Genomic DNA, 27,748 nt, shown 5'->3' with positions numbered 1-27,748 from the left:
ATTGCCACGTGTACCGAGGTACAGTGAAAAGTATTTTTCTGCGAGCAGCTCAACAGATCATTAAGTACATGGAAAGAAAAGGGAGTAAAAGAAAATACATAATAGGGCAACACAAGGTATACAATGTAACTACATAAGCACTGTCATTGGATGAAGCATACAGGGTGTAGTGTTAATGAGGTCAGTCCATAAGATGGTAATTTAGTAGTCTGGTAACAGCAGGATAGAAGCTGTTTTGAGTCTGTTCGTGCGTGTTCTCAGACTTCTGTATCTCTGAAATAATGCGACGTCCCAACACAGCCGCGCTTGCAAAATGGCCGCCCACCACAAAGCTCCAAGGTTCAGGGACTGTCATAATATATACCAATATATCATGGTGCAGACACAAACTGATGGACACACACAGGGACCAATCAACATGTACAAACACCGCAGCCAATCACCAGTTAGAATGCACACACTATAAAGGCAGAGGGCACCACGGTTCCCGCTCATTCTGGGTGCTGCCTCTCAGTGTAACAGGAACTTATTCAGCCCAGCACAGACTCACAACACGTGCTGACAGAATCAACAGTTCAAGTTAGCATTATTTAGACCCACAGTCATCATGTGTTAGTTAGTTAGAAGTAGTTAATAAGATAGAGTTGAACCTTCATCTGTGATGGAAGTGTCTTGTTCATCTCTCACGCCCACACAAGCCAACACAACAGGGACGGCGACCTCAACACGCTCCTGGACGCCGTGGAGCAGAGGAGGGGGCTTCTGTACCCCAGACACGGCCGCAGGACTGCACAGAACATCGTCCTGCGTATGTGGAGGGAGGTGGGTGACGTCTTTAGCGCCGTCAAGACAGGCAACCAGTGTTGCAAGAGCTGAACGACCTATTCAGGGCAGCCAGGGTGAGTACCCAGCACTGTGTCCATGGCACCAACCCCCCTACGCCCCACACATGTGATACCGCCCCTCCTCCCCAGGGGGACGGGATAACCCCCCCACCCGCCGCTGTGACTCACATGGCTGCACCCACCCATGCCAGCCGCATTGGCTGGGTGCCCTGTGCACCTATACCATCATAGACCCAACTGCTGTGATGCATGCGCCGGACCGCCTAACAGTGCTGGTTTATGTTTGAATCACCCCGCCCCCACCACCAGGAGAAGAGCTCCCATAACCATAGAGATCGGGAGAAAATCGGAGGTGGTGCACCTGAATTGCACCCCCTCACTGTGCATGAACAGAGGGCACTGGATGTCGCTGGTGGACCCGAGGTCCGGGAGGTTTCCCATGCCAAGATTGGAGGTGCGCCACCAAGTGAGACCCCCCTGCCTGGCCACAGCCCTTCACCCCGCCCCTCACCCCACCCCTCACTCCACCCCCTCACCCCACCCCGCAATCCACCCCATCACCCCACTCCTCACCCCATCCCTCACTCCACCCCTCACTCCACCCACTCACCCCACCCCTCACCCCATCCCTCACTCCACCCCTCACTCCACCCAATCACCCCACTCCTCACCCCACCCCTCACTCCACCCTACAATCCACCCCCTCACTCCACCCCCTCACCCCACCCCGCCATCAACCCCATCACCCCACTCCTCACCCTATCCCTCACTCCACCCCCTCACCCCACCCCGCAATCCACCCCATCACCCCACTCCTCACCCCATCCCTCACTCCACCCCTCACTCCACCCACTCACCCCACTCCTCACCCCACCCCTCACTCCACCCCCTCACCCCACCCTACAATCCACCCCCTCACTCCACCCCCTCACCCCACCCCGCCATCAACCCCATCACCCCATTCCTCACCCCATCCCTCGCTCCACCCCTCACCCCACCCCCTCACTCCACCCACTCATCCCACCCCGCAATCCACCCCCTCACCCCACTCCTCACCCCACCCCTCACTCCACCCCCTCACCCCACCCCGAAATCCACCCCATTACCCCATCCCTCACTCCACCCCTCACTCCACCCCCTCACCCCACCCCGCAATCCACCCCATCACCCCATCCCTCACTCCACCCCTCACTCCACCCCCTCACCCCACCCCGCAATCCACCCCATCACCCCACTCCTCACCCCACCCCTCACTCCACCTCCTTATGCCACCCGACAATCCACCCCCTCACCCCGCCCCTCACCCCGCCACTCACGCCACACTAACCCTGCCCCTCACCCTGACCCTCACGCCAGCCTTCACCCCACCCTTCACTCCACCCCCTCACCCCACCCCTCACTCCACCCCTCACCCCAGCCTCACCCCACCCATCACTCCACCCCGCAATCTGCCCCCTCACCCCCTTCCACCTGTCTAACCAGACATGCTTTTTTGTATCTTGCAGGACCACCAGGCAATGGACCCGGCCCATCAGGCACACCCCCAACCCCAGTCAGTGCCAGGGCGGCCACCCCCCAGGGACTCGAGCACCGATGGGGAGGGCAACCTCAACAACAGCCCCCCGGCCGAGTCGAGCCAGGAAACCACGACCCAGGGGACGGTACACAGGGGACAGACACACAGCACACCACAACCCAGGGGACCAACACAGAGGGGACAGACACACAGCGCACCACAACCCAGGGGACCAGCACACTGGGGACAGACACACAGCGCACCACAACCCAGGGGACCAGCACACAGGGGACAGACACACAGCACACCACAACCCAGGGGACCAATACGCAGGGGACAGACACACAGCGCACCACAACCCAGGGGACCAATACACAGGGGACAGACACACAGCGCACCACAACCCAGGGGACCAACACAGAGGGGACAGACACACAGCACACCACAACCCAGGGGACCAATACACAGGGGACAGACACACAGCGCACCACAACCCAGGGGACCAACACAGAGGGGACAGACACACAGCACACCACAACCCAGGGGACCAATACACAGGGGACAGACACACAGCGCACCACAACCCAGGGGACCAACACACAGGGGACAGACACACAGCGCACCACAACCCAGGGGACCAATACACAGGGGACAGACACACAGCGCACCACAACCCAGGGGACCAACACAGAGGGGACAGACACACAGCACACCACAACCCAGGGGAACAATACACAGGGGACAGACACACAGCGCACCACAACCCAGGGGACCAACACAGAGGGGACAGACACACAGCACACCACAACCCAGGGGACCAATACACAGGGGACAGACACACAGCGCACCACAACCCAGGGGACCAGATCACAGGGGACAGGCACACAGCGCACCACAACCCAGGGGACCAACACAGAGGGGACAGACACACCATCACAGAGACTATCACCTCGGTTGGGCACTTTTGCGGGGAGGCTTCTGGAATACTCACTGGTGAGAACCACACAGCCGCTCTGGTACGGCAGGTGGAGGTAGGAGCAGGCGAGGGGCCGGACGGTCAGAAGGCAGACCGGCCCCAGATCCGCCCAGACAGGTCGCGGGTTCCTGGAATACCCACAACCACTAGGTGAACCGATGCAGTCACAGACCCAGGGATGAGAGAAGGGGATGACGGCTGGTTTCCAGCACCTGCAGACGCAGGTGGAGGTGTGATTCCGCGTGCAGGGGCAGGGAATAGTGCCAGTCATGCTTGGCCCCAGGCCAAAAACGCGCAGGTGTCGTCCACGGTGGAGGCAATGGGGACGACCGGGTCGGACATGGATCAGAGCATGCAAGGCCTGGGGCTATCTGTGCACGCAGCGTCCATGGCCCAGGACAGGGCTGCCCTCTCACAGGCAGCCATGAGCCAGAAACAGCTGCAGATTGTAGCGGGGCCCAGCACCATGGCCCAGTCTCAGCAGGTCATTGCCCGGTCTCAGCAGGCCATGGCCCGGTCTCAGCAGGCCATTGTTGAGATCATCGCCGCCATTGCCTAGGTTCTGGCCAGCATAGCACAGACCCAGACAGGGATGGCCAGGTCCCTGAGCTTCAGTCTGCTAACATACAGACTGGTGATTGGGCCTCCCGAACTGGCAGCATCATGTGCCGGGGCACCTCGGGTGTTGGATCTGCTCGCAGCCCCGTCCCATGGAGAAGCCAGGGGGCCATCGGGTACCCCGAGGGAGGAGTATGTCCAGGAGCCTATTCCAGCACCTGAAGCGCATCTTCAGCAGCCCAAAGCACGTCTTGACCACACCCCTGGTTGCACGATGGGCACCATTGTCGCGGTGCTCTGCGTCGGTCTGTGGCCTCCGTATAGGCTTCATCAGCCACGACTGCAACGGGTAACCCCTTGTCGCCCAGCAACCAGCCCCTCAGCCGGGGGCGTTTCCCTCGAACATGCCGGGGATGAAGCATTGTGCCAATATGAACTAGTCATGTATACTATCCGGGTACCGGTCGCTGACGTGCAGGATCCTCATCTGGTGATCACAGACCACCTGCACGTTCAAGGAGATGGACCCTTTCCGAGTCATGAACGTCCCCCTGTTATCCTTTGGTAGCCGCACGGTGCTCATCGATCGTCCCCTGGACCATGGATATCCTGGTGACCGCAGCGAACCCCGCTGTCCGTGCGTCCTAGCGGGTGCGGTCCACAGGGAACTGAATGTACCAGTCCGCAATGTCATACAGGGCATCAGTCACTGCACTAATGCACCTGTGCACCAATGCCTGGGAGATGCCCCACTTGGAGACTGGAACAACCCCATTGCGTAGAAGTTTAGGGCGACCGTCACCTTGATGGCCACAGGGGGAGGATGCCCACCCCCTGTCCCACGCGGTGCCAGGTGTGCCCCGTCAGGTGGCAGATATGGGTGATGGTTTCCCGGCTCATCCGGAGTGTCCTCCTGCATGCCCTGTCCGTGACGTCCTGGAAGGACATGCGATGATGGTACTCACGAGGCCTGATCAGGTGCCTCCGTGCCCGTGGCACCGCCTTCTCTTCCCACTCCCCCTCGGCTCCTCTTCCTCCTCCTCATCGGCATCCTGATCCTGTGATTCCCCTTCATCGTGGTCCTCCACCTGTGGGGCGGGTGGCCCTCCAGCCTGAGCGGCTGGCATCTCACCCACTGCGGCACACTCCTCTGCTGCAGCCTCCGCCGCCTCCCTGTTAGGCCCCTGCTCCAGCAGCCACACGGCTTCATGCAGGGCTGCGGCCCCCGCCGCGGAGGCCAACAACGCTGGAAGTTTCATCATGGCATACCCCTCCACAACCAGTGTGCAACATGGTCACCCCAGTTGGCAGCTCGTGTCCCAGCCATGCATGCACCCACCCCCGGCGGTGCCCCGACTCCTTCACCCACCCCACCTGTCATCGCTACCGTTTGATGGCACTGCCCTCACCAGGGCTGCCATGGGTGAGGCCCTGGATCTACTCGTCAGTGGGTGCCGCCGGCTGGGGCGTTGGGGAGGCGGGAGTAGGGGGGGTTCCGGGCTGATTCTCAGAGCCAGCCATTGTACCTTCCCCTCCTCATTCCTCAATGACCACAAGGTCTGACTTTTGGATTTAACTTCATTTGATTTTTTTCCTTTTCTTTTTGACATGTCTTTTTAATCGAAATGGTGATTGAGGATTTAAACAATGTGCGAATTCAGGGCGTCCCCCTGATAGGAAACCTCACCATTCAATAAAGTTCAAATTAGACTTAATCTTCTCATCGTTAAACATTTGTTCTAGCTGTCAAATGGCACATCGGGGACTACTTCTGTCCCCACTCGAGCTCAGGAATCCACATGCAGAGGTCCGCTTTTAACTTGAGCACAACTTGTCGTAGACACGTATCTTGGCTTCTTGTCAGATCACAAGTCAGTCATTTAATTATCACACACCTATAAGCAGGTTCAGACAATACCCGACAAGGCCTAGGTACCCTTAACGAACTACCCACCATCGTTTGACTGCAGACCAGACCCTGTTCACAGGTTCAGAATTCGTCAGCAGCCGAATACAGTCCGCTCCCCAGGATAGGTTTACTCATCCGGGTCTCTGACGATATTGGTCGACTGAAGAATCCGCGTCATGGCACCAAACTGTTGAGAGGATCTCAAAGAAATCACTCAACACCCAGGGCTACTGGTCATCGCTTCAAACGGTTTATTTCTGATAATACTGATTATGGATTACACACACTCATTATGTACCCAATTAAATTTTACATTACGTAACATGGGTTGGTGTCTTACCAGCCCCTGACTTCATGAAGGAGTCACATACTAACTGTTAAAGTTAGCTGTTATCAATTGCTGTTGAAGTCCTCCCTCGAATCTCCCATAACTGTTTCCCATTCAATGCCTTGATATCCATCATTCTTGTCTCCCTGACTAGCTCTGCTGTCTATAATTAAATGATGTTATTTCTCCCAGTAAGAAGTCACCCAGCTCATGATTGTTCAGGGATGTGGCTGGTTCAGCTAAAACCCATTTCGTGTTCTTTCTGACACTAGTAATCACAAGGATTGCGTCTTATACAGGCATCTAAGCCAGTGGGTACATTTTGTCTAAAAACCTTCTTTCTAAATCTGACTTCAACAACGTGCTAAACTATTCTGTGATCTATCTCTCTTGCACTCTACTGTCTAGTCACTCCTGGTTGGAAGAGACTCAGGATGCTTTGAGTTCCCATATTTATAGTGGCATCCAGTGTTACTCTCCAATAGTTGTGTTACACTGAGATGTAATAATTAACCCTGCATTTTATATAAATATATATGTATATATATATATATATAGAGATAGCATTACACCTGCCACCTCTGTCAGTGCTGGTCCTACCGAAGCACTCTTGGTGATGGACATTGAAGGCCTCCATCCTCATTTTGCTCTCTTGCCACCCTCAGCCACAGAAACATTTGTTTTTAAATTTAGAGTACCTCATTCTTTTTTCTCCAATTAGGTGCCAATTTAGTGTGGCCAATCCACCTACCCTGCACATATTTGGGTTGCGTGGGTAGACAAACGCAGATACCGGGAGAATGTGCACACTCCACACGACAGTGACCCGGGGCCGGAATCAAAACCGGGTCCTCAGCGCCGTAAGGCAGCAGTGCTAACCACTGCACCACCGTGCCGCCCTAGTTACATAGATAGACATAGAACAGTACAGCACAGAACAGGCCCTTCGGCCCTCGATGTTGTGCCGAGCAATGATCACCCTACTCAAACCCACGTATCCACCCTATACCCGTAACCCAACAACCCCCCCAACCTTACTTTTTAGGACACTATGGGCAATTTATCATGGCCAATCCACCTAACCCGCACATCTTTGGACTGTGGGAGGAAACCGGAGCACCTGGAGGAAACCCACGCACACACGGGGAGGACGTGCAGACTCCACACAGACAGTGACCCAGCTGGGAATCGAACCTGGGACCCTGGAGCTGTGAAGCATATATGCTAACCACCCTGCTACCATGCTGCCCCTTGTTGTATTATAATTATACTAATATTCTAAAAACACGTCAGTAACAAAGTAAAAATCTACAATTGATTTTCTTATAATATTCTACAATCACCACTTCTACAAGCTCTTAGAATTAGGACAAAATGGAATAGTGTTTTTTTTTAAATAATTTTTATTGGAATTTTTTACAGAAAATATAAAAATATAACAACAAGTATAGCAACAAGCAGTAATATGCAACTAACAGCCCCATAACACCCACAATTCCCCCCATACCGTAACATCACATGTATCACACTCCCCCCACCCCACCCCCCCCACAAGAGAACTTAACCATAAATTAAAATTAAATAAATCAAATTTAAATAAAATAAGCAAACATAATCAACGTCACCCCCCCCCCCCCCCACACCCCCCCCCCCCCCCCCCCCCCCGGGTTGCTGCTGCTACTGTCCCAGTACCCTATCGTTGATCCAGAAAGTTGAGGAAAGGTTGCCACCGTTTAAAGAACCCTTGCACCGATCCTCTCAGGGCGAATTTAACCTTCTCAAGCTTAATGAAACCCGCCATGTCATTGATCCAGGTTTCCACGCTTGGGGGCCTCGCGTCCTTCCACTGTTGCAAAATACTTTGCCGGGCTACTAGGGACGCAAAGGCCAGGACACCGGCCTCTTTCGCCTCCTGCACTCCCGGCTCTACCCCAACCCCAAAGATCGCGAGTCCCCATCCTGGCTTGACCCTGGATCCCACCACCCTTGACACCGTCCTCGCCACCCCCTTCCAGAACTCCTCCAATGCCGGGCATGCCCAGAACATATGGGCATGGTTCGCTGGACTCCCCAAGCACCTGACACACCTATCTTCACCCCCAAAGAACCTACTCATCCTCGTCCCAGTCATGTGGGCCCTATGCAGCACCTTGAATTGGATGAGGCTAAGCCGCGCAAACGAGGAGGAAGAATTTACCCTCTCCAGGGCATCAGCCCATGTCCCGTCTTCGATCTGTTCCCCCAGTTCCCCCTCCCACTTCGTTTTCAGCTCCTCTACTGACGCCTCTTCCACCTCCTGCATAAGCTTGTAGATATTGGATATTTTCCCCTCCCCGACCCAGACCCCAGAGAGCACCCTGTCACTCACCCCCCTCGCGGGGAGCGCAGGGAATCCCTCCACCTGCCGTCTAGCAAATGCCTTTACCTGCAGATATCTAAACATGTTTCCCGGCGGGAGCCCAAATTTCTCCTCCAACTCCCCCAGGCTCGCAAACCTTCCGTCGATAAACAGGTCCCTCAGCTGACTAATCCCCGCGCTATACCATCCCCGAAATCCCCCATCCATGTTCCCCGGGACGAACCTATGATTCCCCCTTAACGGAGCCTCCATCGAGCCCCCCACTTCTCCCCTATGTCGCCTCCACTGCCCCCAAATCTTGAGGGTAGCCGCCACCATCGGACTCGTGGTATACCTCGTGGGAGGGAGCGGCCACGGCGCCGTTACCAGGGCCCCCAGGCTTGTATCCCCACAGGACGCTCTCTCCATCCGTTTCCAAGCTGCCCCCTCCCCCTCCATCACCCACTTATGCACCATCGACACGTTGGCCGCCCAGTAGTACCCCGAGAGGTTGGGCAACGCCAGCCCCCCCCCCATCTCTACTCCTCTCCAAGAAGACCCTCTTCACCCTCGGGGTGCCATGCGCCCAAACAAATCCCATGATGTTGCTGGTCACCCTTTTAAAAAAGGTCCTAGGGATAAAGATGGGCAAGCACTGGAAGAGGAACAAGAACCTCGGGAGAACCGTCATTTTGACGGATTGCACTCTGCCCGACAGCGATAGCGGCACCATGTCCCACCTTTTAAATTCCTCCTCCATCTGTTCCACTAGTCTGGTGAAGTTAAGCTTATGAAGAGCCCCCCAACTCCTGGCCACCTGCACCCCCAGGTACCTGAAACTCTTCACTGCCCTCCTGAAGGGGAGCCTCCCAATTCCCTCCTCCTGACCTCCCGGGTGCACTACAAATACCTCGCTCTTTCCTAAGTTCAGCTTATAGCCCGAGAAGCCCCCAAATTCCGCTAACAGCTCCATCACCCCCGGCATTCCCCCCTCTGGGTCCGCCACATATAACAGCAGGTCGTCCGCATACAGCGATACCCAGTGCTCCTCCCCACCCCGCACCAGACCCCACCACTTCCCTGACTCCCTCAACGCCATGGCCAGCGGTTCAATCGCCAGTGCAAAGAGCAGGGGGGACAGGGGACACCCCTGCCTGGTCCCACGATAAAGCCTAAAATACTCCGATCTCCTTCCATTTGTGACTACACTCGCCATCGGCGCCGCGTAAAGCAGCCTCACCCATTTGATGAATCCCTCCCCAAATCCAAACCTCTCCAGCACCTCCCACAGGTACCCCCACTCAACTCTATCAAACGCTTTCTCTGCGTCCAGCGAAAACCAAGTTCAAAAATGGAGGGCACAGAAACGTAGTGCTAGTTCAGATAGTACATCGGGAAGTGAACAGGTTCGATGGAATAGGTTGAGAACTATTGAAAGGGCATCCCGCTACAGAACAGAAAGATCAAGCAGTAGCAGTACAGAACGAGATACCAGGCAGGAAAGGGGGCGTAGTTTATCAAGATCTCGGAACAGGAGTAAGACAACGAATACTAATAGAAGTAGTAGCCCACATGCACGTGAGATTTTGGTGGCTTCAAATAAATTAGATGAAAAAGTTATCAAAGATGCTAAACAGCAAGAATTTGGGGTATACACGGAAGTACCGGATAGGGACAAAAAGCTCTATCCCACAGATGGATTTGTACAGAAAAGGTTCTTCCAGATGGAACTTATAAGGCAAAGGCCAGGCTTGTCGCAAGGGGATTTGAAGAAAACTTAGACGATCAGGACTTAAGGGTAGATTCACCTACAGCAGGAAAGGTTATTTTAAAGATCTTCTTGGCTCTATTAGCCACAAAGGCATGGGACTGCAAATCTATAGATATAAAAGCTGCCTTTTTGCAGGGGCATCAGCTCCAGAGAGACATTTTTCTCCGTCCTAAGCAGCTAACACAGAAGGGGTACTGTGGAAGTTGAACAAATGTGTGTATGGATTAAATGATGCATCTAGAGTGTGGTACTTTTCGGTGAGGTCAGCCTTGTTAAAGTTAGGCTGTTGCCAGTTGAAAGCAGATCCTGCAATGTTTTACTGGCACTATAAAGGAAATCTTGCTGGCATCTTCATGATGCATGTCGATGATTTTTTGTGGGGTGGGACTAGTGATTTTGAAGTTATTGTAATCTCTGGTTTGAGGAAAGAATTCAGGGTTGGAAATCAGGCTTCCGGTGCATTTAAATATATTGGTTTGGAAATCGGACAGACTCAGTTAGGAGTAACTTTACGTCAGCAATCTTACTTGGAAAGCATCAGTCCAATAGCAATTAGTCATAGCCGGGTTTCACAAAAAGACGCAATGGTTTCGAAGATAGAAAAAGAGCAACTGCGAAGTTTAATTGGGCAACTGAACTGGTTAGGAAGACAGACTAGACTGGACGTGAGTTTTAATGTTTTAGAGTTGAGTACAAAGATGAATGATCCCAAAGTGGAAGACATAATAATAGCAAATAAAGTGTTGGCCAAGCTAAAAATGCAGGAGTATGTTTTGAAGTTCCCTGTTTTAGGTGATCCTAGGCCTCATAGTTTTATAGTGATGCGTCCTATGCAAATTTATGTGATGGAGTTTCAAGCGCAGGAGGTTTTATAATTTTTCTTTTGGGGAACAATGGTAAATGTTGCCCTCTTGTGTGGGAAACAAAGAAAATAAGGAGAGTGGTCAAAAGCACTTTGGCTGCTGAGACATTAAGCTTAGTGGAAGCGGTGGATATGGCCTTTTATATAAGTCAGATATTGACAGAAATTTTGGGATTAGAGGATTTAGGTAATATACCTAGTGACTGTCACATTGACAATAAATCCCTGTGGGAAAATGTGCACTCTACAAAACGTGTCAATGAAAAGAGGTTACGGATAGACATCGCCAGTTTAAAGCAGATGTTGGACAGAGGGGAAATAACAAAAATTAAATGGGTTGACAGTAGCTATCACCTGTCAGACTGTCTCACGAAAAGAGGGGCTAGTTCACAGAAACTTTTAGATATCGTGAATGAAGGGCGCCTGTTTCTGTGAATGTTCTTTTTTCCTCTTCTACTTAAAAAAAAGGGGAATCAGGTGTGTGTTTTAGTTTCTTGAAAATTTAGTTTTTTGAAATTTTGTTTTTACCTAATTGTTTTTTTTCTCCAAGGAAGGGGAGACTGTTAAGTAATGGGTTAAGAGACATTGCAATTAGTTGTCTCATTTATGTTAAGTGTTCAATGATTGTCTCATTTATGTTAAGTGTTCAGTGATTGACACTGATATGTAAAGGGACTTCAGGTGGACTCTGGAGCTTGTGATGATCTGTAGAGTTCTGTGCAGAGTGAGTTTGAACTTGATGATCAGCCATGATCAAAATGATTGGCAGAGCAGGCTCGAAGTTGAACTTGATGATCAATCATGTTCAAAATGATTGGTGGAGCAGGCTTAAAGGGCAGAATCGGGCGTCAAGGTAGAACAATGGTTAGCACTGTTGCTTTACAGCGCCAGGTACACAGTTTGATTCCTGGCTTGGGTCACTGTCTGTCCTGAGTCTGCAGGTTGTCTTCGTGCCTGCGTGGGTTTCCTCTGGGTGCTCCAGTTTCTGCCCATGAGTCCCGAAAGATGGTAGGAGAATTGGACATTCTGAGTTCTCCCTCAGTGTAACCAGTGTAACCAAACAATCAGAGTGTGGCGACTATGGGATTTTCACAGTAACTTTAATGAAGTGTGAATGTAAGCTTACATGTGACACTAATAAACATTTTTATTATAAGGCCCTCCTCCTGTGTCTATGTATGTTTCTATGTCGGCATTCTATGAGCCCAATCCCATCTCAAATTCAAGGACCCTGATTGGTGAGATTTTCCAAACAGGGAAGAAAATCCCAACACCAGGTCGATGACTGATCCATGAATTGTTGACTGTTGGCCGTTATCTATCCAGTGATATCCCATTGACAGAGTTAGAAAGACTGTTCAGAGTGGAGTTTGACAGATTGAAGTGTCAGGCTGCACGGGGATGTGAGCTGTCACCTGACCAAGATGGAGCTCGCTCTCAAAGTGTTACATCTCTCAATAAATTACCCTCCATCTCTTCATTCTTTAATTTTACACCTCAATGTTTTAACAGAATCATTTCACTAAAATGTGGAGAGTTTATCGAATATGAAACCAGTGATGTGATCATTGACCCAGATTTATTTCTGAGGAAGAATCTAACGCAAGACCAAATGTGTAAATGCATCACCCTCTTTATTTCACAGTGAGAATACATTCCCAGCAGTTTGAAAAACAAAAGACAAACAAAGACTAGAAGACGATGGCTTATTTACTCCACAAGCGAAACCTGTGAATGGGTCACCTGTTAACAAGAGTCAGATCTGAATAGATCATTTTCTCAATCACAGATTCAGTCTGTCGATATTCCCAATGTCAGCTCCCAGTGTGGGTTTGAGGAGATCTGAATTGAAACTTTATTCAATCTTCAGTCTCTGGATTCTAAGTTTAGATTCTTTCTCCGGTTTAAGGACCAGTTTTAAGCTGCTTCACACCTGAGTCACAAAACTCCCACTTCACTTTCCTGACCTGGGCCCATCTGTTTCCTGTACCTGGACTGGTCTGAGTCAGACCAAACTGGATTGAGAAACAACCTTTTCCATCATCCCCACTACAATGTCCAGTGTTTGATTATCAGGAATGACAGGAAAAGGGAATACTTTACTCCCCACACAGGGTGTCCCCATTAGCAGGTTTATCCAGTGAGTGTTGTGTTCTTCCTACAGTGTACAGTGTCTATTCCACACAGTCTGTTATATGGTCCATTCCCATTATATTTCAGAGCACAGGAGACTGAACTATTCAAACATTGAAGGCAATTCTTCCAGATGATGTGGTGAAAATCTCAGTATTTTACATACGGTGAACACACTGTCTCTTTACAGTTTAAACATTCCCTTCTAATTAAATAATTCCATCTGGAACTAACTCCGAGTGAGAGAGCCCAGGAACAATCACACATCTGAACACCTCATGATTTCACATTGAACAGCTTCAATACTCTGTGCTCTGTAACAAGTCCCAATTTCAATTCACATCAACTTTAGACATTCTGGTCAGTGTGATGGATAAATATGAACATATTTCATCGCTGTATAAAGATAGTAAATTCCAGGAACTCTGAGCGGGATGCTCCCACGCATGCGCCAACTCGCACCGGGCGGCGGAGGCTCTTCGGCACCGGTTGGTGTGGCGCCAAGCCTTTCGGTGCCAGCCTAGCCCCTGAAGGCATGGAGAATTCGGCACCCTCGGGGCGGCCCAATGCCGGAGTGGTTCATGCCACTCCCCGGCGCCGGTAAGGCCCGTCCCGCTGGGTAGGGAAGAATCCCGCCCTATGTCTGTCACTCGGACCATCTCAGGCTCAGTCTGCGCACAATTCATTTAAAGCAAGATTACAGAAAAAGCGAATTACTGCAGTGATTAATCCCCGTTACCCAATAGAGCGCCCACCATCTTGTACAATTGAGTTTTGCCCTGTATATGTGCAGTGTGGAGACGTGTTCAGCAATGAATTTGAGATGTAGACGGGAAACCTCATTCCAAACAATATTAAAGGAAAAAGAGCAGCCAGGACTCAGGGACATTCAAATTTTTCAGGCTGGAGTCACATGGATGGTTAACGTGTGGGTGGACTATCATGTGTTTGCTCCATATTAAGTTGGTTAAGTGAGTGGTTAAGAACATAACAGGTAGAATATGATGTTGTGATGTTTGGTCTCTTTAGTTAAGGATGGATGAACCGACTTTAGTGGGACTGCATTACCTGTTTATTAGACAGATTACACACTCGAAGGACAGAGTGGGAAAGTGGAGTTAAGGTCCGAGATCAGCCATGATCTTACTGAATGGTGGAGCGGACTTGAAGAGTCTCTGTTTTTATTTAATTTTGTGAAAGATAACAAGGTCCAGCCCCTGGTGAGAAGCAAGATCTATCTGCCACAGGACCATGTGTGGACAAACTGAACTGGACATCCAGAAAAAAGAAAAAAAACATTGTTCAGAATCACTCAGCTAAACAATCAATGGGAACAGCGTGTGTAAATGAAGAAGAAATGTTCACTGTTAATATTAATGTGGTTGAACAATTTTGAATCTGAATAAATGCTGCAGTGTGTGTGGGAGTCAAAATTACTAACTGCCAGTAGAGGGCAATATTTATAAAAGGGTCACAGGGATTTGGAGATGGGACATTGGTGGAATTATTGGAAAAATCCCAATATACACATATACGTAATCTGTCCGATGAACAGACATTGCGTTCCCTCAAAGGTAAATATATCCTTATTGAGGAAGGAGATTAAAACTAAAGGACAGCACGGTGGCAGAGTGCTTAGCACTGCTGTCTCACAGCACCGAGATCCTAGGTTCGATCCCGGATCTAGGTCACTTCTCGTGTGCAGTTTGCACAATCTCCAGTGTTTGCTTGGGTTTTGCCCCACAACCCAAAGACGTGCAGGGTAGGTGTATTGGCCACGCTAAATTGCCCCTTAATTGGAAAAATGAATTGAGTACTCCAAATTTACTTTTTAAAAATGCTCAGTTTTCCAGGTTAAACTCAATGGAAAGTTAAACAGTTTCAAAGTAGTTAAGCGCATCTCACTGTTTGATGTCTGGAAAGGTAACAGAACCTTCCAGAAAGCCTTCATTCTCCTGCCTTTTCAAAAGCTATTCCCATTAGCCCATGTGTATTATAAAAAGCAATGACAAAAAATGTCCCTTTGAAGGGTTGATTGTCTTGTTCCAAGTCCTTCAGTAATTGAGTCACACGTTCTTCAATTTGTTGTTCATCAAGTTTCTTGTCAAAAATCCTGTAACAGAATTAAGAACAGGGGGATTAAAATTTTATTCTTCCTGATAAAACCTGTTTGAAAACCAAGTCGATTGTCAGGACAACAGGGACAGGAGTTGACCATTCAGCCCACTGAGCCGCCTCCACCATTCAGTTTGTCCACAGCTGTAGTAACATCATAGAGAAGCTCACCAAATGGTCAGACAAGTGACAAAAAGAGACAGAGAAATGTGAGGTGATGTATTTTTCAGAAAGGATGGAGAGATACAGACTTAAATACACAACCTGAAAGAGTGTGCAGTCATGCCCACCATGACTGGAAGGAAAGAGACCGATGTAAACATAATTTCCATCTGGTAATGGATATAGAGGGAGAACTGCCCCCCTATCAGGATAGATTCTCTGTCGTTCTGGCGGGGAAATGCACCAGTGTGAGAAATATATTTCACAATGTAGAGTGCCAAAGTCGGATGCGTAACGCTGCCTACAGAGTTCAGGATTAAGACCGCCCACAACCCTGGACCTTGGAACACCCCAGCAATGGGTTAGGGGAGCATGTGAACTTTGACCTTCCAGATATGGTGTCCTGGAGGGAGTCCATCCTCCGGCCCCAAAATGCTCCTGGAGATCGATCTTCATTTTCAGGAGGTCCACCTTCTTTTTTCAATGGTGGGTTAGTGTTGTTGGATATCTTTTTAATATAAAACCCGGACATGTGGCGGACGACACACCATCCAGGCCTGACCCACGACTGAAAACAGCGTAAAACACCCAGGTGAATAAATAATGAGGATGAGTGGGAAGATTCGGAGTGTTTTCCGGCAAGCAGCTACAGCAGAAAACGCTCCATGTTCCTGCCCACACCGCAGCACTTAGTCTCAAAATGGGAGAATTCCGCTCCAGGTTGAGTGATGTTGATCCAAGAGCTGACAGAAAGAAACATTAATCACAATATATCAGTCACTAAACTCACCTGGCAAAGTACCAAACAGGAGGTATGAATACTGTTTTAACTGTTGGATCTGTTGGTTCAGGCATATTGATGACTTCAGGCACTATCTCTAGAAATACTTTGAATTTCTGTTGTATTTTGCCATTTTCCAAGTATCCATAAGCTCCCCAAGGTGCGGAGATAGGAACAACGGTACCTGTAGACAGAGAAACATCTGTTACACCATTTAACTAGGAGATCAACTGATGGGGAGTCAAAGTTCCAGGTGAGGGAACAGGGTGACTTTGCTGAGTTGTGGAAAAGTTGTGATATCACTTTAAGGGAAAATGCAAATGAACAAGTAGCCAGGATGTAGAGCAGCATGTGGCCAGCATGGTCACACTCGTAGTGTGTATCCCGACATCATATACCAGTCCAGGAGACTCATATCACTCTCTTCAGCCCACCTCCCAGGACCGGATGGGATCTATCCCAGGTTAAGGAGGGAAGCGAGGGTCAAAATAGCTGGAGCCTCAACAGATATCTTTGCAGCATCCTTGAGCACGGATGAGGTCCCGGAGGACTGGAGAATTGCTAATGTTGTCCCTTTGTTTAAGAAGGGTAGCAGAGATAATCCACGGAATTATGGACCTGTGAACTTGACGTCAGTGGTAGGCAAACTGTTGGAGAAGATACTGAGGGATAGGATCTATTCACATCTGGAAGAAAATAGACTTATCAGTGATAGGCATCATGGTTTTGTGCAGGGAAGGTCATGTCTTACAAACCTAATAGAATCCTTTGAGGAAGTGACAAAGTTAATTGATGAGGGAAGGGCTGTAGATGTCATATACATGGACTTTAGCAAGGCGTTTGATAAGGTTTCCCGTGGCAGGTTGATGGAAAAAGTGAAGTTGCATGGGGTTCAGGGTATACTAGCTAGATGGATAAAGAACTGGCTGGGCAACAGGAGACAGAGAGTAGTGGTGGAAGGGAGTGTCTCAAAATGGAGAAGGGTGACTAGTGGTGTTCCACAGGGATCTGTGCTCGGACCACTGTTGTTTGTGATCTACATAAATGATCTGGAGGAAGGTATAGGTGGTCTGATTAGCAAGTTTGCAGATGATACTAAGATTGGTGGAGTTGCAGATAGCGAGGAGGACTGTCAGAGAATACAACAAAATATAGATAAATTGGAGAGTTGGGCAGAGAAATGGCAGATGGAGTTCAATCCAGGTAAATGCTAAGTGATGCATTTTGGAAGATCAAATTCAAGAGCGGACTATATGGTCAATGGAAGGGTCTTGGGGAAAATTGATGAACAGAGAGATTTGGGAGTTCAGGTCCATTGTACCCTGAAGGTGGCAACGCGGGTTGATAGAGTGGTCAAGAAGGCATACAGCATGCTTGCCTTCATCGGACGGGGTATTGAGTACAAGAGTTGGCAGGTCATGTTACAGTTGTATAGGACTTTGGTTCGGCCACATTTGGAATACTGCGTGCAGCTCTGTTCGCCACATTACCAGAAGGATGTGGATACTTTGGAGAGGGTGCAGAGGAGGTTCACCAGGATGTTGCCTGGTATGGAGGGTGCTAGCTATGAAGAAAGGTTGAGTAGATTAGGATTGTTTTCGTTGGAAAGGCGGCGGTTGAGGGGGGACCTGATTCAGGTCTGCAAAATTATGAGAGGTATGGACAGGGTGGATAGCAACAAGCTTTTCCCAAGAGTGGGGGTGTCAGTTACAAGGGGTCACGATTTCAAGGTGAGAGGGGGAAAGTTTAAGGGAGATGTGCGTGGAAAGTTTTTTACGCAGAGGGTGGTGGGTGCCTGGAACGCTTTACCAAGGGACGTGGTAGAGGCGGGCAGGATAGCATCATTTAAGAGGCATCAAGACAGGTATATGAACGGGCGGGAACAGAGGGAAGTAGACCTTGGAAAATAGGCAACAGGTTTAGACAAAGGATCTGGATCGGCGCAGGCTGGGAGGGCCGAAGGGCCTGTTTCTGTGCTGTAATTTTCTTTGTTCTTTGTTCTCTTCAGCAGACTGTGCAGCATGTTAACAACACAGTTGGAAAAGTCTAGCAGCCTCGAGAGAAAGTCTGTTCCCCAATTCAACCACCCTCCCCTGGGCCCATCACCTGTGAGGTGCCCATGCCCCACATGGATCTCCACCCACAGCCTCTGGCATCTTTGTGCCTTCCAGTAAATTGTGTGGTATCCCTTTGACCCCATTGTTTGTGAGCTTCTCAGGCAGCCATATCAGGCTCCAGGTTCCCTCCCCTTGGTTTTCCCTCTGCCTTCCATTGATAATTTTATTCATCCGCCTCCATGTTCCTCCACCTGGAATCATCAGCTGTCCCACTAGCCCCCCCAACCCTTGCATAACCCTCCTTCCACATTGCCCGTCTTGTCTTCGTCAAGCCATCAAAACACCCTCCTGACCCCACAGCTCACTGTGCACTCCTCCCCTGGTCAAACATTGTACCTTTGCTGCATTGGCTGCATATGAGTCCCACAGCACAGAACTGTCCAGATAGACACTGGTGTGTGGCACCAGCGGAAGGGGGCGTGAGGACAGAAGGAGACCCCTGTACTCGCCAAGCACAGCCGCAGTACTGACCCGGAAACGGTGACACAGGAGTGTCCATGGGCCCAGCAGCATGGTGCTGTCCATGGGCCCAGCAGCACGGTGCTGTCCATGGGCCCAGCAGCATGGTGCTGTCCATGGAGACCAGCTCGGCATGGAGATGGAGGGCAGAAACTGGTCTGACCCGGCACAGTGGTGAACAGTGCATCAGGAGCAGCGCAGCACTATGGCAGTGTTCCATTCATCTCAAAATCTCCAGTGAACCGAGGGTCATCTTAAACCCTCTAGCCTTTTTGAAAAATAAAGTTAGATTACCAAGTATTGTTTCCAATTAAATGGCAATTCAACATGGCCATTCCGCCTACCCTGCAAATCGTTGGGTTCTGGAGATGAAACCCACACAGACACGAGGAGAATGTGCAAACTCCGCACAGACAGTGACCCAGGGCCAGGATGGTTGATCACGCCAGCCTTAATCACTCGGGTCTGATGCCAATGTGATTTGCGACTGATGTGACGCATGATTGGAAAACCTGACGGGACAACATCCTGGGCTGAAGGGCCTGTACTGTGCTGAACTGTTCTATGTTCTATGATACCGGCGGGCAGCTGCTTTAATGAGCATTCATGGGCACAAATGAATGTATCTGACATTTACGCCACCTGCCAGTGGGTTGACTGAGCCACCATTAATCCATCATTGGGAGAATTACAACATAATTTTACACCATCTGTGTTCGGCCTGTTGCCTCCCTCCAGATTCACCGCATCCGCCCGACACTAAGAGAATTGGGAGAATTGTGTCCCTAGTTTAACAGAGCTGTGTGTGAGGTTGGTCTCATTCCTCGATTAGATTTATCCATTTAATTGCACTGACTCGCTCTTTTCCCACAGACCGACACATTTTTCCAATCAGTTAAATATTCCTCTTTTGAAATTTAGTCTTGCATTTGCTTCCAGTTCAAGTAGAACATTCCAGATCGTTGCCGTGACTTCCGTTCTCCCCAGAGTTGGATTTGGAGAGCATACTCCAAACATATGCTGGGGAATGACTCTCGGAACTTCCCAAGTAAGCATATTGGCTGGACGTGCTTCTGAGCTGTGAGCTGTTCGATCAAGCGAATTAAATCTGCTTTCCGCCAAGTTTCTGCTAATTTGATGTTTTATTCATTGACTGTGGGCATCGTTGGCTGGGCCAGCATTTATTGCCCATCCCGATTTGACCTTCAGCACTTGGAGGAACCACTGAGGGTGGCAAGGGAGCAGAATGTACTCTGCGTGTTCGATGGCCAATACATGTCGGTCAAGCCAGCGACAGCCACACCCTGTAAATGAATTCTTAAAAAGCTGAGGGCATTGAAGTGTCAACCAGGCTGCAGTGAATATGACGCATCGGACAGACCAGGTAACACTGGCAGATTTCCTTCACAACAGGGATTTAGTTAACCAGATGAGTTAATAACAGTTTCATGGCCATCATTAAACTTTAAATCTGTCTTTTTTACACCATCTGTTGTGGTGGGACTTGACTCCGGCTCCCCAGAACATTACCCTGAGTCCTGCGATTACTAGTCCAGTGATAATACCACCTCCCCGTGAAAGTAGGAACTTTTAAATGCTCAGTTTTAATAAAACCTTTTCTAACTTCTGCGTAACTATTTTAAACAACACGATTGTTCCCAGCATGGGACACCCCCCACGCTCCGACAACCCCCTTCTCCTGACATCCCCATATCCCCGACATCCCCCATATCCCCGACATCACCTATATCCCTGAAATTCCCTATATACCCGACATTCCCAACATCCCCCCCTTACTCCCGACATCCCCTATATCCCCGACATCCACTATATACCCGACATTCCCAACATTCCCCCCTTACTCCCGACATCCCCTATATCCCCGACATCCCCCATATCCCCGACATTCCCTAAATACCCAACATTCCCAACATCCCCCCCTTACTCCCGACATCCCCTATATCCCCGACATCCACTATGTACCCGACATTCCCAACATCCCCCATACTCACAAAACCCCCACACCCGACATTCCCAACATCCCCCCTTACTCCCGACATCCCCTATATCCCCGACATCCCCCATATCCCCGACATTCCCTAAATAGCCAACATTCCCAACATCCCCCCCTTACTCCCGACATCCCCTATTTCCCCGATATCCACTATGTACCCGACATTCCCAACATCCCCCCATACTCACAAAACCCCCACACCCGACATCACCGACACTCCCTCCACCTCCCACATCCCAAAACCTCCCTGTATCTGTGGTGCCACCTCCCATCCACCCCTAGGGGATTCCCACAACCCTCTGAACCCCCATCAATGCAGGTTTCTCCCTCTTCCTTGCTGACTTCACTCTACCAATTTCTTCCATCGGGCAAGAGAAACAGAAGTCTGAGAACATGCACTAACAGATCAAAAAACAGCTTCTTCTCTGTTACCAGATTCCCGAATGACCATCTTATGAACTGAACTGATCCCTTGACACATCTTCTCTACTGAGTAGTATTGCACTCCGTAGGCTTCACCCGATGCCTGTGTCCATGTGTTTACGCTGTGCATTTCATGATTGCTCTGTGTATTTTGTTTTCATGTACAAAATGATCAATCTGAGCTGTATGCAGAACAATACTGTTTACTTTTCACGTTTCACAATACTTTCCACTGTACTCTGTACTTGTGACAATAAACAAATCCAATCCAATCCAACCCCCACCATGGGTGGAGCTCCAACTTAATCCCGCAACCTGAGTCCTGACACTCGCACCCCTCAAATTCCCGATGTTCAAACTTCCATCCACACCTCCCGACCTCCACACCTCTGACAACCCACTTCTGACCCCCCAACATCCACCCCTCTGAAATCTGACACCCATTGACCTGCCCCGACCCCTTTGACTTCATTTTTAAAAATTAAGTCCAGTACATCTCCTCTTTTGCAAGAGTTTCTAAATGCTGACTCAAAAAGCTCTCCTGGATCACCTTTCAGGACAAAGCAGCCCGTTTGATTGCTCCCCTTTCCACAACCATTCAAACTGTCTACCACTGATGAACAGTGGCAGCTGTGTGTACCATCGACAAGATGCAGTAACTCAGCCAGGTTCCTGAGGCAGCACTTTCCAAACTCACGGCCATTACCATCTATAAGGACAAGAGCAGCAGGTACCTGGGAGCCCCACCACCTGGAGGTTCCCCTCAAAGTCACTCACCACCCTGACTTGGAAATAGGTTGGTGTTCCTTCACTGTCTCTGGGGGTAACATCCTTGAACTCCCTCCCTCACAGCACAGTGGGTATAGCTGCACCTCAGGCACTGCAGCGGTTCAAGAAGGGAACTCACCACCACCTTCTGAATAGCAACTAGGGATGGGCAATAATAAGCAACGCCCATATCCCATGAAGGAATTTTTAAAAATAATTTTAAGAATTCTGTCCTCTCTAAACTTTTTACACTTTTACTCTGCCAATTAGTATTGGGGAAGTTGAAATCCCCTGCTTATATTACCCTTTAATTTTTACACCTCTCTAAGGATTTCCCACATGTCTGCTTTACTTCCTTTTCCTGACTTAGGACATGGAACATAAAACATACAGTGCAGAAGGAGGCCATTCGGACCATCAAGTCTGCACCAACCAACTTAAACCTTCACTTCCATCCTATTGCCGCAACCCAATAGCCCCTCCTAAACTTTTTGGTCACTAAGGGCAATTTATCATGGCCAATCCACCTGACCTGCACGTCTTTGGACTGTGGGAGGAAACCGGAGCACCTGGCGGAAACCCACGCAGACATGGGGAGAATGTGCAGACTCCGCACAGACAGTGACCCAGTGGGGAATCGAACCTGGGATCCTGGCACTGTGAAATCACAGTGCTAGCCACTTGTGCTACCGTGCTACCTAAAGTACACTCCCAGCTAAGTAATTGGTCCCTTTTTGTTTTTATGTTTGACGTCAATTGAGGAGCCTACAAAGATATTGTAGCCAGATCGAATTGCATGCTGGTGGAAAGTGGCCAACTCTGAGGCTCTAACCAAATATGGGCAGAACCATCGACTGGTACAACAGACAACAGGTCATGGCAGGCACTTGAAATATAGAAAACAGGAGCTAGAGGATGTCATGTGAGTGTCCTTTAGAGAAATGTTTTTTGTCTTATCACATGACTTCAGTGATGTCATTGTATAGGTGGAGCTGGGCTGTGGCTCTGTGAGTTCACTTTCATTTTTGACTTTTACTTTCACTTTGAGCTTGGACTGGTTCGTAATGCACAGGTTGAACAAAGGGTTTCTCTGTCTTCAGTTTAAAAGCTGTTTCCAGACTGTTTGATAACTTAAAAGAAATAATTGTTTTCTGAAAGGAATTCAAACCTGCTGTTTGGAAATGAAACAAGAGTATTCATACCACATCTTTTACCAGTAAGAGTGCAGGGCCACACCTTTGAAAAGGGGTTTCTGGTTTTGATTTGGATATTGTTATAAAATTGGAACAGTTAAGGGGGATTCATTAAGGGTTATAAATAGATTACTATAGCTGTGTGGGACATTTATGTTTATAGTTGATAAAAATTATTGCATGTGTGTGGCCCTACAAATGTTAACTAAATTCGTAGAATAAAGTTTGTTTTTTTGATTAAAAGCACCAAAGGGGGACTTCCGGTGGCAGCGATGCCTGAGTGAGCCGCACATTCGGTGGGCTCTCACTCCGGCGGGGCTTAGCAGCTGATTCCCCGCGATAGCGGGACCACGGGGGCGGCAAAAAGGCTGCCGTGAAAGAAGAGGAGAGCGGGCTGCAGCGGATGGAATCGTGGGAGGCCAGCAGGCAGAGGAAGAAAGAGAGAGAGAGAGACGGAGGCAAGGAGGAAACTGACCTGAAGGGTAAGATGGCGGACCCACGGACCTTCCTTCCTCCAGGACAAAGGGAAAAAGTTTGGAGTTGCTGAAGAGGGACAGCTTGGACCCACTTCAGATGCCCAGAAGGTAAAATTTAAGGAGCTGGGCGAAGGACGGCGGCAGCGAAGGTGCTGAGGAGCGGGCTGCGGCACATGGAACAGCGGGAGTCCAGAAGGCAGAAGAAGAAGGAGAAAAAGGGACAGAGACAAGGACCTGAAGAAAATTACCTGGGACTTAAGATGGCGGACACACGGACCCCAGACTCAGCAATCCAGCAGGCGCTGGATAACATGCTCCAGGTAATGAAGTCCAGTTTTGAAGCGCTGAAGCGGGAGAGCTTGGACCCAATCCAGAAAGCGGTGGATCAGCTGAACCAGAGGCTGGACGCGCAGGATGTTAAAGTTAAGGCACTGGGAGAGGCGGTGGAGGAGCAGGCGGATGCGCAGACGGTTGCAGCGCTAGAGGTTGACGGCCTGAAAGAGCGGCAGAGAAGTCTGCTGGACAGAGTGGAGGAGCTGGAGAATAGAGTCCGCAGGAACAATCTGAGGATGGTCGGCCTCCCGGAGGGGGCTGAGGGAGCTGATGCTGCAGCGTTTGTAGCAGACCTGCTGAAGCAGCTGATGGGGGCCGAAGCCTTTCCGCGACCGCCGGAGCTGGAGGGGGCACACAGAGTGCAGGCAAGGCAGGGGCGGCCGGGCGGACCCCCCCCCCCCCCCCCGCCCGATGGTGATTAGGTTCCACAGGTTCGTGGACAAGGAGCGGGTGCTGCAGTGGGCAAAGAGCGCCAGGAGCAGTACGTGGAACAACAGTGTTCTCCGCATTTATCAGGACCTAAGCCAGGAGGTGGCTCGGCGGCGAGCAGCCTTTAAGAATGTCAAGGAGATGCTGTTCAAGAAGCACGTGAAGTTTGGTCTGCTGTTCCCAGCTCGGCTATGGGTCACGCACCAGGGTCAACACCACTACTTCTCCGAACCCGAAGAAGCGATGGATTTTGTGAGGGACCTGGGGCTGGTCCCGAAAGGAGGCCCCAAGGACGCGAATTAGGGCCCGAGGATTTCTGTGGGGAGGAACGCCGAATGTGCTTGGACTGCTGCTCAATGGTTTGCTGGGCCAAAGGGGCCAAGCGGAACATTTGAGACTCTTTCCTTTGTTCATGGACATTGGTTTGGGGGGTTAGCCCCCCCCCCACTTTCCCCCCCCCTTTTTTTGTTTTTGTTCTTTTGTGGTCTCTCTATCTTGTTTCTTATGGGGGGGGGGGGGGGCGGGGGGGGGGGGGGGGGGGGGGGGGGGGGGTTTGGGTATATATTTATGTGCTTTTTCTCTTTTTTCTGTGTTTTTTTTTTCCTGTTTGGGCTGGTTTGTGCTTTTTGTGCAGCTCGCGGAAGACACTGGAGCCGGCTTGCCCCAGTGGGTGGGGAGGAGGATGGGGAAACAATGGGAATGAGACAGGAAGGCGCCGGAGTGTTGAGTCACCGGGCTAGCAGATTGGCTAGTCAAGGGAGTCAGATGGGGGGGAAGTTACAGCCAGTAGATGGCAGGGGTGGGGGTATCGGGGGATGGGGTTAGGGGAGGGGGGGGTTGTTCTGCTGACGGGAGAGGGACTTGAAATAGGCACTGGAAAGGAGGTCGAGGGTGGAGGCAGCCAAAGGGCGGGCCAGGAATGGCGCGACGCACGGGTCAGGGGCCGGCCCGAGAAAGGCTATGGCTGACCGGCGGGGTGGGGGGGGGTGGGATGTGCCCCCCGACCAGGCTGATCACCTGGAATGTCAAGGGACTGAATGGGCCGGTTAAGAGGGCGCGGGTGTTCGCGCACTTGCGAGCCCTGAGGGCGGACGTAATTATGTTGCAGGAGACACATCTGAAAGTGTCGGACCAGACCAGGCTTAGGAAGGGCTGGATTAGCCAGGTCTTCCACTCGGACTTGGACTCGAAGTCCAGAGGGGTGGCAATCATGATCAACAAGCGCGTGCAATTTGTGACAGAGGGCATATCCGCAGACAGGGGGGGCAGATACCTGATGGTACGGGGCAGACTGGAGGGGAGAAGAGTGGTGCTGGTGAATATATATGCCCCGAACTGGGATGACGTGGACTTCATTAAAAGAGTGCTGGGGAAGATCCCGGACTTGGATTCTCGCAGGCTAATAATGGGAGGGGACTTTAACATGGTCCTTGACTCGACTTTGGATCGGTCGTGTCCCAGAACAGGTAGACTCTCAGCAATGGCAAGGGAGCTGAAAGGGTTTATGGAGCAAATGGGGCCAGTGGACCCCTGGAGAGATAGACAGCCAACAGGAAGGGACTACTCGTTTTACTCGCACGTCCATAAAGTATATTCCAGGATAGATTTCTTTGTACTAAGCAGGGACTGTATGGGGGAGGCAAAGAACATGGAATACTCAGCAATTACCATTTCAGACCATGCCCCGCATTGGGTGGACCTGCAGTTCGGAGGAGCGAGCTATCAACGCCCGCAATGGAGGCTAGATGTGGGGCTGCTGTCGGAGGAGGGGATCTGCGAGAGGCTTCGGAAATGTATAAAAAATTACCTGCAGGTGAATGACACGGGGGAGGTCTCAGCGGCGATCCTGTGGGAGGCGCTAAAGGCAGTAGTGCGGGGGGAGCTGATTTCAATTGGGGCCCACAGAGCCAAGGCAGACCGGGCAGAGATGGATAGATTGGTCAGGGAAATGGGTCGGATAGATGAAGAGCACGCGGAGTACCCGGGGGAGGTTTTACTCAGGGAGAGGCAGAGACGACAGGCGGAACTGGGGGCACTATCCACGAGCAGGGCCGTGGAACAGCTTAGGAAGGCGAGAGGAGTGGTGTACAAGCATGGGGAAAAGGCTAGCAGACTGTTAGCGCAGCAACTCAGGAGGAGGGAGGCGGCCAGGGAAATAGGTGGAGTGAGGGACGAGGAGGGGCGCAAAGCGGCAGAATTGAATAGGGTATTCCGGGACTTCTATCGTAAGCTGTATACTTCGGAGCCGCCGGAAGAACCGGAGGGGATGAAAAGGTTTCTGGACGGGTTAACATTCCCAACAGTTGGTGGGGGGCGAGTGGAAGAGCTGGGGGCCCCGATTAGAGTAGAGGAGGTATTGGGGGGCCTTAAGGCCATGCAGTCGGGGAAGTCCCCAGGGCCGGATGGATACCCAGTAGAGTTTTTTAGGAAGTTCTCTGAGCTGGTGGGCCCGGTCTTGGCGAGGGTTTTCAATGAGGCAAGGGACAGAGGGACCCTGCCGCCGACAATGTCACAAGCCACCATATCTCTGATATTGAAGCGGGGTAAAGACCCGGAGGCGTGCGGGTCCTACAGGCCAATCTCCCTGATTAATGTAGACGCCAAGCTCCTGGCAAAGGTACTGGCGGGTAGAATGGAGGACTGTGTACCGGAGGTGATTGGGGAGGATCAAACGGGGTTCGTGAAAGGTAGGCAGCTGGGGGCCAATCTGAGGAGATTACTCAATGTGATAATGATGCCCCCGCGGGTAGGGAGGTGGAGGTAGTGGTGGCAATGGACGCCGAGAAGGCCTTTGACCGGGTGGAGTGGGACTATCTATGGGAGGGTCTCGGACGGTTTGGGTTCGGGGAGGGATTGGTGGATTGGATCAAATTATTATATAAGGCCCCGAGGGCCAGCGTCAGGACCAACAGAGAAGTGTCGGAGTGTGGTATTGTGTGAAGCAAATAATGGCATGATGGGAAAACTAGTCAAGTTTTCTTGGTACAATTGAATTTAACCTAAGACACAGATTCAGAATACACATAGACAGCATGTCCTGAGAACTGGGTGACTCTGAGAGTCTAGATAAGGCTTGAACTTAAAAGCAGTCTCAATACATAACAAGCTGAACAACTATAGAATAGAACAGCACAGCACAGAACAGGCCCTTCGGCCCTCGATGTTGTGCCGAGTAACTATCTCTTCCTGTTCCTAAACAAATTCTTCCCTTTCTTAAAACAAAGACAAGATAATGATATGAA

The 27,748-nt window shown here is 50.5% G+C and overlaps 1 protein-coding gene across 1 annotated transcript in view; it reads right to left on the bottom strand.

The window, feature by feature from the left end:
* Positions 1-15,002: 15,002 nt before the first annotated feature.
* LOC119967022 overlaps positions 15,003-27,748 on the bottom strand; it is a 36,714-nt gene continuing 23,968 nt past the window's right edge. The window contains exons 3-4 of the mRNA XM_038799025.1: positions 16,304-16,478; positions 15,003-15,349 (exon numbers count right to left, since the gene is read on the bottom strand). Coding sequence (XP_038654953.1) covers positions 15,184-15,349; positions 16,304-16,478 — 341 coding nt within the window. The 3' untranslated portion in view covers positions 15,003-15,183. The remainder of the gene's footprint in view (positions 15,350-16,303; positions 16,479-27,748) is intronic.

Source organism: Scyliorhinus canicula, chromosome 6, assembly GCF_902713615.1.
Source record: "Scyliorhinus canicula chromosome 6, sScyCan1.1, whole genome shotgun sequence".
NCBI lineage: Eukaryota > Metazoa > Chordata > Chondrichthyes > Carcharhiniformes > Scyliorhinidae > Scyliorhinus > Scyliorhinus canicula.
The sequence above is the reverse complement of the archived record's forward strand: the minus strand, read 5'-3'. Positions and strand labels throughout refer to the sequence as shown.